This window comes from Colossoma macropomum, unplaced genomic scaffold, assembly GCF_904425465.1.
Source record: "Colossoma macropomum unplaced genomic scaffold, Colossoma_macropomum, whole genome shotgun sequence".
In the NCBI taxonomy this organism is placed as follows: Eukaryota; Metazoa; Chordata; class Actinopteri; order Characiformes; family Serrasalmidae; genus Colossoma; species Colossoma macropomum.
Genome location: NW_023494809.1, coordinates 19339960 through 19353440, shown reverse-complemented (window position 1 = coordinate 19353440; position 13481 = coordinate 19339960). Strand labels below are relative to the sequence as shown.

At 40.3% G+C, this 13481-nt stretch overlaps 1 protein-coding gene across 1 annotated transcript in view; it reads right to left on the bottom strand.

Annotated features, from left to right (window-relative positions):
- cunh8orf34 (chromosome unknown C8orf34 homolog) overlaps positions 1-13481 on the bottom strand; it is a 174881-nt gene that overhangs the window by 16584 nt on the left and 144816 nt on the right. Inside the window, exon 11 of the mRNA XM_036558913.1 lies at positions 8678-8807. Coding sequence (XP_036414806.1) covers positions 8678-8807 — 130 coding nt within the window. The remainder of the gene's footprint in view (positions 1-8677; positions 8808-13481) is intronic.

Below are 13481 nucleotides of genomic sequence, written 5' to 3'. Positions count from 1 at the left end.
AATAAAAACAGAATGCAATGATTTGCAAATCTCATTGACTCATATCTTATTCACAATAGAACATAGAACACATCAGATGTTGAAAGTGAGACATTTCATGAAAAATATTAACTCATTTAGAACTTGATGATAGTAACGCATCTCAAAAAAGTTGGGACAGGGCCATGTCTACCATTGTGTAGCATCCCCTCTTTTTGTAACAGCAGTCTGTAAACATCCTGGGTCTTCTTTGCTGGATTTTTTGTATCATGTGTGCTAAATGTGTCCTAAAACCTCTGTATACTGTTCAGCATTGATAGTGCCTTTCCAGATGTATAAGCTGCCCACGCCATAGGCACTAATGCAACCCCATACCATCAGAGATGTAGGCTTTTGAAATGTGCGCTGAAAACAAGCTGGATGGTCCCTCTCCTCTTAGTCCGCAGGACACGGCGTCTGTGGTTTCCAAAAAGAATTTCAAATTTTGTTTGATCTGACCACAGAACAGTTTTCCATTTTGCCTCAGTCGATTTAAAATGAGCTTTGGCCCAGAGAAGACGGCGGAGTTTCTGGATCTTGTTGACCTATAGCTTTTTCTTTCCATGATACAGCTTTAACTTGTATTTGTGGATTGCACGGCGAACTGTGTTCACAGACAATGATTTTTGGAAGTTTTCCTGAGCCATGCAGTGATTTCCAGTACAGAATCATGCCTGTTTTTAATGCAGTGCCGCCTGAGGGCCCGAAGATCACTTTCTCCAGATTCTCTGAATCTTTTGATGACATTATGTACTGTAGATGGTGGGATATACGAAGTCTTCACAATTTTACGTTGAGGAACATTTTTCTGAAATTGTTCAACAATTTTTTTGCAGATTGGTGAACCTCTGCCCATCTTTCTTCTGAGAGACTCTGCCTCTCTAAAATGCTCTTTTTATACCCAGTCATGTGAGTTACTAAAATTTTTTACTTACAGTAAATTGCTTCTCCAGCTGTTTTTTATTAGTACCACTTACTTTTCCAGCCTTTTGTTGCCCCTGTCCCAACTTTTTAAAGGTGAGTTGCTGCCATAAAGTCCTAAATGAGTTAATGTTTTTAATGAAATGGTAAAATGTTTCACTTTCAATATCTGATATGGGTTCTATGTTCTATTATAAATAAAATATGGGTCTATGAGATTTGCAAATCAACACATTCTGTTTTTATTTACATTTACGTACATTTTACACAGCGTCCCAACTTTTTTGTAATTGGGGTTGTATTATAAAATAAAACAAGTACTATATGTAATAATATGTTAAATATGTATTATATATAGTCATATTTGTAATAAGAATCTACATGTAATAAGACTTTTCCAAGCCTAATCCTTAACTTACCCCTATCATTAAACTCAATAAACAAAGAGAAATGATTTTGCCCCTCAGTTTAACACAATGAAATGCAGCATTTGTAAAAGTGCATTACCCTATCAGGATGAATAACTATGTACAGTGTTACTGAAGGCTAGTGACTCAATTTACTTGAGAAACACGCGATTTATTCCGAAAGGTAACATTATTCTGACCTGGCTGGTTGCCGAAATTTGAATTTCATTAGATCTGATGCTCATGTTCACAAATCTCACAGGCTTTCGTGGACCATGATGGGCCAAGCAGAGCTTAATTATAAGCTCATTAATTAGCTTCACATTGCAAGCAGCATAACAACGACCACAACCTTGTTCTCTCAGTAACCACCCATGACTGGACTAATTCCACTTCTATTCATCACATGGGGTGCATGTTAACAGCCCATCTAGGTTTTTAATTAAATAATGACCATGAATTCTGTACAAATGCAAACGAGAGGGAATAAATCAATGTGATTCCTCTTACTACAGAGCAAGGGTAAAAAGTCTTAACTAAAGTGGACTCGGTCCAGGAGATCAGCTCTCTGTACCCTATAAACAGTCTGTGCTCGTCCAAGCAGCACATTACTACGTGTAAATTTAATTTTCAGCAGTTGGAAATTGCACAGTGTAATGAATCATGCCAGGAGCACACATCCACAGTTTCCAGGAGTTTGTCTGCCCTGTGCCAGGTATTTTATACTTCTACTAAATTCTACTGCCAAAAATGAATCTTATTTCTTGCCTTAATACTGTTAATTATTGCATTGTTAATTAATGCTAGAAAACACTTTTTTAGTGCAACACTGTGTCCAACATAAATCTTTTTTTTTTAAATCTTTGCACTTTAGGGAAAAAACCTACAACAAGACAAATGAAAACTAGAAGCAACAACAGCACCAAAGGGGTCACATAGGCCATGCAAGACAAATGCTGTGTTTAAAATAACATACTGTGTGCTGCATACTACAAACTCCATCAGTATATACTGTATACTGCATGCTACTCTTCATCTGCAGCAAACTGTACAGTATCCAGTACATGACAAAGGCCCTGTACTGTACTAGAGGTCAGGGGAGCGCCAATCAGACCATCTCAAGACTCGCCTCATATTTCTTAACCCAGCAATCAGACAGCCACATTAACATCTCTTAGCTAGCTCGACTTATTGCAAAACCAGAGCTGTTTAGTGTCTTTTTGTTTTTATGGTAAAATTTATATCATCACATATAAACTCTACAAATCATTGTTTTTGTTAGCTTAGAATGACCCCTATATATCTACACAGGGAGCAGGTCCTTTTCCAACAGAGGCCACCATGTTGTGCTACCATGTTTGTACAGTAGCCCAGAATAGACAAACCAAACACCAGCTTTAGAGAGTGCCTTTCGCATTTTTATGTTGAATTTGGTGGCACTATAGCACAGATTGGAAGACATGGAAAGAAGAAGAATTGGTGGTTGCTGCTGGTGCTGGCTGACCATTTTGTGTTGTGAGAAGTTTAAGAATCCAAATTTTGACAAGGGGAGGGTGCAAGGCAGGGTGAATCTTTGTCATCAAAGAAATTAAAATATAAAGAAGCAAAACAAAATCGGGACAGGCGACAGCAGAAAGCCTGATGGCCACCATAGGTTCTACTACACACTTGGAAAGGGAGGTCTGAGGGAGGGGGTATTCAGTTAGTTGCAATCCGCAACCTTACCACTAGATGGCACTAAATAGTATACACTGCTCCTTTGAGGCTAATATATTGTTGCAGTCAGAACAAAACCTCATATCTCCAACAATGTATCTTAAAAACAACCTATGTAAGTTCTGTAACAACGTAAGTAACAATTTAAGTTAATGTAACAAGATTTTGTTCAAAATCATTGTGGACCATTTCTGTTTGTTTGTTTGTCATTAAATTTTGACACAATGCCAAAAAATGAAAAATGACCCAAATGGAGATACAAGGCTTTGCTTCGACAGTGATGATACGTAAATTAACTCTTTTTTGATTGGGTGGCCTGTATTGTGCCTCATTCCGAAAGCATTCCAGGCTGAAATGCATGGAACAAAATATTAACTCTGGACTGAAATCCTCAGGGACATAATTCAGAATTTGTTGTGAGAACTTTGAGAACCCAAATTTTGACAAATGGAGGATCATACTTATTATTTAGCACAAGAAAAAGCAAGGGACCTGAATCCTCCTTGTCAAAGAAGCGAAAACATGAAGAATCGACATGAAATCGGGAAGGCATTGGCGTGGTCTTTGCCAGATGGAAATCGCTGATGAGGGACAAATGTCAGAGTGATGCTGAAGTTGCTTGTTTAAATCATTGCTTTCTGAAGTTGCTTGTTTTCGGCTAGACTAGCTAATCTACCTGACAGCCACTGTAGGTTGTACTACATGCTTGTAAAGGGAGGAGTGAGGGAGGGGTATTCAGTTGGTTGCAATCTGCAACCTCACCACTAGATGCCTCTAAATCTTATACACTGCTCCTTAAACAGATGGAAGAATTCTCATATCAGGGAGCGCCACTGAACAGGTACCTTCAAAAGGAAAGGAAATATTCTTAAAAGGAGAGTAAGTGAGAAATAAATGTATCATGTGTGTACATGTGTTTTCAGTTATTTGAATGTCTATTGTATGTACGTTCATTGTAGCATCTTCGCCATTGACATACTGACTACATTGGGTGGCACGCTGGTTTCAAGATTAGTCATGAGTCTTAAACCGAATGCCTTGTGCATTACTGAATATAACTAGAATCCCATATAGATGCTGGCAGAAGTCAGCATTATTGTAGAGGTGGGTTTTTTCCTTATGTTTTGACCAAGATTTGATATATCCCGAAATAAAGGCCTACCTGTAATAATCACAGGTTGAGATTAATATACTGACTACACTGGACGTCAAGTAGCTAACTCTGGTGACGGAGCAGAACCTCAATTGGTCCTGATTAAATGAGAGACAACAACTTTAGTGGATTCCAAAGAGAAAAGAACACAGGGGAAAGTAAGCAAGGGAGTAAAAAAGGCAGATCTAATCTATTATAAACAGTCTTTGATCAGAAAAAACAGCAAATGCGCACACTTTGTTGTTAGAGCACCAACGCACGCGATCCCACCATTTAGAACATATGCAGACTTTTTTGGATCCGGACCACCGTTTCCTTGAATAATGAAAGTGTTAACAACTCATCTCTTGTCTGAATTGGAGTTGCATGTTGTGGGACGAAGATGTGGCAACAGTCTAAGCAGTATGATCAGAGATAAGTCATGTGGAACATTGCATTGGCGAGAGAGAGAGAGAGAGAGAGAGAGAGATACTGTGAATAACTTGCGTCGCCTGGAAAGCATACATTATTTATCCAAAAGGGACCAAACGCTTCCCTCAGCAGCTGCACAACAGACAATAGTCATAATGTCTTTGCAATATAACGTGGATTCATTACTGCCTTATCATAAATAAGAAAGGAGTCTGGAGATTCATTTTGACCACATAATTGGGGTAAAAAATTAGATAAAAGCAAAAGCACTAGCTTTCAGCATGGAAGACATTAACAGTTAATAAAAGCATGAAAGGAGTAAATTAGGCTGTTGTACGGCTCTGATTCTCCGCCTGGTGAGGAACTCGCCGTTTGGACAGAACTCAGCATAAAAACAACCAGAAATCAATGCCATCTGACACACTGGGGGAGTTTTCCCAGAGTGTCAAATAGGGCTTCCTCAGACACCCTAATGCCAAATGTTGAGCTAGGTCACCATATAAGACTCTTCCGTTATGTATTAATGTATTATTAATATTGTATTAATCATTGTTGTAGTTCTAAGCAAAAAAGCAGACCTATAATAAAATGGTGAGCCAAAACATTATGACCACTCACAGATAAAGTGAATAATGCTGGTTATCTTGTAAGAACAGCATATGTCAGTTCTCTTGGTTATCGTGTTGGATGTGGGAAAAAAATGGGTGTGACAACTTGAATGACTTTGATCAGGGCCAAATTGTTATGGACAGACAACTTGGTTGGAGCATCTCTGAAACGCCAACGCTCATGTGGTGCTCCTGGTCAGCAGTGTTGAGTAACTACAGCTGTCCGAGGAGGGACAAACCACAAACTGTTGACAGGGCAATAAAGCTGAACCAACAGAAGGGCTGCTGTGGCACAAGTCACAGAAATCCTTAATGATGGTTACGAAGGGAATGTGTCACAACACACAGTGCATCACACCCTGCTGTGTATGGGGCTGCGCAACCGCACATCGGTCAGAGTGCCCATGATGTCCACCACTGAAAGTGCCTACAATGGGCATGCGATCTTGGAGCAATGAAAGAAGGTTGCCTGTTCCGACCTGTCTCATTTTCTGATTTTACATCACGTGGATGGCCAGGTATGTGTGCATCCGTCATTTACCTGGGGAAATAATAGTGCCAGGATGCACTGTGGGAAGAAGACAAGCCAGTGGATGGAGGGTGATGCTCTGGGTGATGTTCTGCTGGGAGACCCTGGATCCAGGCATTCATGTGGACCTCAATTTTACAAGGCACCACCCTTAATGGCAACTTTATTCCCTGATGGCAATGACCTCTTACAGCAGGTTAACGCGCCCTACCACACTGCACACATTGTACAGGAATGATTTAAGGAACGAAGAGTTCAAAGTGTTGTCCTGGCCTCCAAATTTCCCAAATTTCAATCCGATCGAGACACTGTGGGATGTGCTGGAACAACAAGCCTGATCTGAGACAGCTTCACCTCATAACTCACAAGACTTAAAGGATCTTTCACTCTCTGTTCTATCCATGTTTGGATAGACACAGCATAAATAATTGCAAAATAAATGGTTACACCTGAGAGTTAAACTGTTGACAAACTGCCTTTTTTAGAAATTCTGACGTCGATGAGAGCCCTATTGTTCATAAACGTTTCTGTTTATACACAAACAAAACACAAACTTGTGAATAGCCTATTTTAACTGCTGAAAAGCTGCTAGCTTCAAAGACCTGATGTTAGCAAGCCTTACCCAAGCTTATGTCATGCTACTAGCATGCTAAACTAGCACATCACACTGATATTTATCAGAATCAACATTCTCAAGAGTTTTCAACCACATTGTGTCCAGTTTTTACCTCAAACTAAATCAGCATGTGCTTTATAGCAAGAAGGGCCTGGGTTTGATTCCCCGGCCGGGCGACTAAGGTCCTTTCTGTGCAGAGTTTGCATGTTCTCCCTGTGTCTGAACGGGTTTCCTCCAGGTAATCCAGTTTCCTCCCACAGTCCAAAGACATGCAGTCAGACCAGTTGGAGATGCTAAACCCTAGCTGTAAATGTATATGTCAGTGCGTCTGCCCTGTGATGGACTGGGAAGCTATCCAGGGTGTTTTCTGCCTTGCACCCAGTGGGATAGGCCCCAGCACCCCCCGCAACACAGGAGAATAAGCAGGTTAGAAAATGTGTGTGTGTGTGAATCAGCATGTCTGCTGACGGCAAGAGACTCAAACACGGTGGTATCCCATGGTGGTATCCTGTGGTAGTATCCACAGAAATGGATGAAAATAAACCAATCAAAACTGTTTATTACTCATAGAATTGACCAAACACACTGTGCTCCATGAATCCCGCGTGTGTCATGAGTATTCTCTCTGACTTATAAGGCACTTTGAATAAAAAACATAAGAGGGGGTACACAAAAACGCAGAAGTCTTATTATAAATCTTGCTATTAATCAGGATCAAATGTATATGTACACACCCGACAACACCACTTGCATTAGCACTGTTCCATTTTCCATAGGAGCCATACAATGCATTTTCCGCTTGTTTTGGAGCTCCGTGTGTTTGACTTACAAAATTGCAAGTCATAGGTGAGCAAACACACACACACACTCAGACTTCCATGAATTCACTGGAATCAACACTCATACATAAACATAAACCCACTGAAAACCTTGTTTGGTTGGAGTCAGTAGGTGGTACAACACGAAGACCAGTTACAACAACACACACAGCTGCAATCCTGGTGACTCAGACACTACACACCCCTTAAGTGGTCTATGGACGTCACCTATCAGGCTCTGAAATGTATGCGATGTACAACCGCTAACCAAAATAAAGGAGAGCGGTCTACATAAACAAACAACTGTTCAACACATGGCAGAGTTCTCTTGCTCTGGAGGGTTGGGGGGGCCTTGCCTTTGGTCTCGCCTCAAGGCCTTCATGCTTTTAATAAACGAATGATTTCTCATCTGTCACTTTTTAGGAGGGTCTCACACTCGGCCCCAAAGAGACGTAAGATCAAACCTGATAAACCACAAAAATCAGCCACGTCACAGTCACACTTTAACTACTCTGTGGTGGGCCTCTATTAAATGAATCAAAGATGGACAGAGTTTTTTATTGGTGGGCCAACTTTTAATTAGTCAGTCACAGGTTTTTGTCACCATGTTCATGGGACCAACAAGGGAGCAGCAGACTTTCACTCTAACAGAGATCAGGAGCGATGGAGAAGTGGACTGTTGGATATGTGAATATGAGTGTATGTGTGTGTTTTTAGGTCATTGTGGGGACCAAATGTCCCCAGTGTGATGAAATCATGAACGCCTTGTGGTTGTGGGGATATTTAGCTGCTGTCCACAAGAAAAAATGCTTTTTTCCCACAAAACTGCAGCATTTATTAGAAAAGGCATAAGAGGCCAAAGCTGATGTTTTGGTTGCCAAGGTAAGGTTGGAGAGGTGAGCCAGGTTGTGGGTTCAAATCCCAGGACTGAAAGTGTATTCCTGGTTATCACTTAACCTGTCCCAGGTGGCACTGCTCTGCTGGTAGGGCTGTGCTGCTTCCAGACTGGGCTTAGTTAAGCAGCAAAATGACAAATTTCACTTGTAGTTAAATAAAACTGAGCTGCTACCATGAGCTTTGATATCTAACCCTTCATCAGTGGTCAGTTTCTGACCACAGAGCTGCTCTTGGCTGAATATTTAGGAGTGTTGGACCACTCTCGATCTAGCAACACTGCCTGAAACAGTCATACCAGTATCACAAATACTACCATTCCTCTACCATATCAGTGTCCAAAGCCATTTCTGAATATGTGGAGGATTCTAAGTGACATTCTACTTGGAGGTCCCACACCCACTCCACTTTGATAAATACTATAAACAGGTCAAACTGCATCTTAACATCTGATAAAATGGCCAACGAGTGTAGCTAGAAGGTAGGTGTTTCTAATAAACAGGCCACACAGTGTATGTTGGAAATATGCATAACTTTATGTTCTGATAAGGTATTAAAAACAAACGTGTAAGTGTTTAATACTTACCAGCGAGATGCTTGCCCATGTTCTCCAGTTCTTTAGAGAAGAGTAACTCCTGCAGCTGTAGAGCTCGTCTCTGGGCCTGAGGACTCGTGCCCCGAACGGGCTTCAGATCTGACGACCAGACGGAGTAGCGCTGCATACCCAAAGAAAAAAGAGAAGGAGAAATGAGAGTGATATTAGACGAGAGCGGGAGAGCGGAGAAGCCATATCTGTTATAATGAGGAGCAATTATTATTTTAATGGGCATTAGAAAAACAGTGGAAACCGCAAAGCTCGGAGATGAAAGCGTTCATGGCAGCGAGGAAAGAACTCTGTGTTTATGAACACTGCCCTGGACTGTCAGTAGTGGTTGAGCAGATTTAGAAATAACAATCAGTAAATCCAGGGGATCTAGGAGTACATGATGGCTGGCAGGACGCCCCACGGCAAGCATACTACCGCACTTAACGAACGATAAATCGTAGACGCGCTTTGATAGAAACCCATAGCTTTAGGTTCAAGGCTTCAAACAAAAACATTAATAATAGAAAAACAAAAGAGAAGTGTGATATAAATCTAGATCAAACATGACCAAACCACATCTATTTTAATGATTTGGAGTTGCTGCTTTCATATTTACTTTCCCACCAAGGCAACAAAGCGCTGGACCTGTCTGGTTAGATGTTTTCTCTGTCCAAATGTAATGAAAAACACCTAAGTTGTTCTGCAGTCTCTGTACATGCATGCCCTTAGAGGAGGGAACATATTGCCAAAGTGGACTAATGCTATCTGCAGGAGCAGAAAGACTTCAAATAACAGTAATTATGTAGAACGAAAACTCTGCAAGGCAATACACCACAGTTTTATTGGTAAGCTACATAAAACCTTCATCATAAGAGGATTCCATTCATTTTTTAATGCCTTTGATGCTCAGTGTGCGCAACAAGACAAGTGGAAGTATCATTTGCCAGGAGCGTAGTACTTTATATTTTGTTGTAGGTTCCGGATGACGGGCTCAATTAGGCCTGCCATCCAGAACCTTTTGCAGAGGCAATATCGTAGCCCGTGAGGTTAATCCAAGGCGCGATCATTGCTGGTTGATTTGTGGGCAGTCTTGGGCTGGAGGTTAGGGAACCAGCCCTGTGACCGGAAGGTCACCGGCTCGATCCCTTGAGCCGACAGTATGTGACTGAAGTGCCCCTGAGCAAGGCGCCTAACCCTCAACTCCTCCCCGGGCGCTGCAGATAGGGCTGCCCACTGCTCCAGGCAAGTGTGCTCACTGCCCCCTAGTGTGTGTGTGTGTTCACTAGTGTGTATGTGGTGTTTCACTGCACGGATGGGTTAAATGCAGAGGTGAAATTTCCCCATTGTGTTGCTAATAAGGGTCACTTAATAATTAATAATAACTTTATTATTATTATTATTATTATTTTCAGCTGGCATGAGACGATGCAGAAGTTACTGAATCCCATCATGCACCGTGAAATTCCAATAATCTTTGACAATGGTAGTTGGGTTCATTCAACGAAGCACTAACCTCAGACTCAGACGCTTTGTCCACAGAGATGACAGAGTTTGTCTGTTGTCAGCAATCTAATTGGCTGATCTTCAAATCTGTGTGTGCACACTTATGTGCGACTCTTTATTATGTCCGATGGGAAACATAGTTTTGCAAACTACGCGCCGTAACGAGCCTTTTGGAACGAGTTATAGTTGCTAGCCCTATGGTTTGTTATATTGCATGTCAGTCACAACAGCCCCTTCCTGTTAAAGTTGGCAGTTCTTTGTCACATTGCATGACCAAATGCACCAAGCTCTCTGATGGTAAGCAACGTTTGAAAACAATGTTTTGTTCACGTGGCATGGCTGTCATACTGACCCTGTTGAAACGCAATGCTAAAATAGCAACACATTGTTAAATGCTTTTCAGTACATGCGTTTCATGCACATATTTTCTGTACTAAATCTGAGATTATGTACATACAACTGAGAATGAATGTATATATGGACCATTCTATCGAATCAGCTCACACTGCCGTCCCACAGCAAAAAATCTATTAAAAAAAAAACAAGGAAGCATTTAGACTGTAGATATTAATAAGGATTATGTTATGAGCTATTTAAACCCAAAGTATTAATAGAGATAGTACTAAACTAAGTATATACAAAATCATTATTTATGTATAGAGTGTTTATTCAGTAGTGTTATGATTGTTTTGGTAGTGACAAAACAGAACGTTCAATCATTTGTTTTATAAGATAACCATAATTAAGGCATAGGGTCAATCAAAGCAAAAGGATTTTAGTCTAAAGTCCGAGTCAGTTAATAATCTGAAATGCGTTTTGAAATCTGACGTTGAACCAGTTCTATAGAATGATCCGTATATTCTATAATAATCCTTAATAAAACACCTGGATCTTCCTAATTGAAAAAAGGACTTAGAAGAAATACAAACACATACAGGTTTAAAAATCGTGATTCATCTTGTCTGAAGGCAGAAACGATCTTAACTTTAATGTACAATGTACGTTAACATACTAAAATATTAATCTAAATAATATTGGACCATTTCCATTGGTCCTTTAACATAAATGCCCACACAACGTAAAGGACAGCTGGCGTTACATGGTTTTGATATGGCAGTTTTAATGTATCAGTTGTTGACATTACATGAGTCATTATATTTTATGGAAGATTATAGGAAAGTAAGAAAAAGTTCTATTTAGATTTCAGGTTGACTTTAGTGAAACAAGACTTGCTCTGGTCCGAGCTGTTACTGCCTTCAACAAGGCAGCAAGCAAACTTAGCAAAGCACTAACTGACAAATATACTGTTCCAAAACGATGACGTTCCTTCATTTAAAGAGGACAAGCTGCTTAACGAAATTTGTAAAACAAGCTCAAACCCAACAATAAGAGATACAAGAAACCCTGGAGTTCATCCTGAGACACCAGAGACACCATGACCAATCTGTAATTAGCATTCCCCTTAGCTGGCCCAGCGGGGGAAGAATTAGCAGAGATGTTTTTGGTGGCCTGCCTGTTCTCCATGACATCATTCAGCATGTCTACTCCATCATTCCTCCAGGCAGGGCAAACAGAATATCTTTCTGAGTGGATTCTCTTATCGGAGACGACGTAACATCTGTAAACCTGTAGCCCTCAGCTTCAACAACGCTAATGAAGAACATATTTATGCTAGCTTTCTGACCTTGCTTACCCCACTGCAGTCAGACCACAAAGAACACACAGCACGCTCACTGATTCTCACTGTCACTCTGTATAGTTTGATATATGAGGTGATGGGGAGATGCACAGAAACCTGGCTAGAACAGAAGCAGTGAATCCAAAACGTTCTAGGGAACATGAGGAGCAATAACATAAGCTTGAAAAGTGAGTGCATCTGGGTGTGTGTGAGAAACGATGGTGAACATCTTTGACCTCATAATGATTTGATTCAATCCTGATCCAGGAAATGATTCAATCACGAAAACTCACAATCTCACCATAATTTGATTTGATTTGATTTATTTATTTTGTTGACTTAAAAAACAGAAATAAGTATGGAGGAACTTCTCACAAGGAAGTGATATAGTCAATAAAAACAACACACCAAGCCTTTTTACCTATTCACTTTTGAAAATAGGCCACAAATATTAGTTTCAGCCAAAACATTGAGCACATATTCGAGTAAATATTATAATCAATAATAACAGTTTTCTGAGGACACAGTCATTTTGTAGTTGAACAGTAAAAACCACCACCATCGGGCTCTGTGGTTTATTGATTCTAAAGCTGATACGTTTGTCCTATGTACGGTTCTCCCCTGTGTTTCACTGTGATTTCAACTACAATTTTGTTAAATAATCAAAATAAGAATGCTGCTAAATAAATGCTAACTGTAAGCACGTCTGCATGTTTAAATTACATCATAAGACAGTTAATCTCACTAAAATGCCAGCTAGCTGTGTCAAGTGTGGTAGTTAAGTGGCTTTGGCAGTTTTAGGCCACAGTTTGAGAGGCTGGTGTTTAAATAATGTATGATTGTAGTAAAAAACCCAATTCCAAAAAAGTTGGGACAGTATGTGAAATGCTAATAAAAGCAGAAAACAGTAATTAGTACATTCAGTTAGAAAAGTAAGCGCTTTTCCATTTGAAAAGTGAGTGCTGTATTCAATTGAAATACATATCGCTGTTGTCAGAACAAAACCTCGTATCTCCAAAATGGTAACTTTCAATGTAAATCAATGGAACCAGACTTACTTTTCCAAGTAATTTTGGGCTGTTTCTTTTGGTCCATTCATCATGAATTTACACACAAAGTAAAGGACAACAGACACTTTCAAATTATGACATAAACTGATAAACAACAAAAATGGAGATACAAGGTTTTGTTCTGACAGGCTCCGATTACTGGCGGGAAGATGGGGTCCAAGTCCAAAACACCGCCAAGGGACACGTGTAACGGCAGGAGGAGGATGTGAGCCGCTACAGATGGGGAATGATGATGACAACCACAAGAGGTGGGACATCAGTCCCAAAAACTCACAGTTTGAGAGGGTTTTGGCCTAAAACTTTTTTTTTAAATGCATTCATGGCAAAGAGGTACATGCAGGGTGTTGCGTGGAAAAATAGTTCCCAAAGAACACTTTTTTTTCAGATGTACCACTATTGCCATTATCAACATTACATATAACAACTCAGAAGGTTCAATGGTCATTTTGGATAGTAAATAAAAGGGCTATATTTATTAGAGATGGGACTGTTCCGATCCTATATCGGTATCGGGTCCGATATTGACATCACTTCACTCATCGGATATCGGACG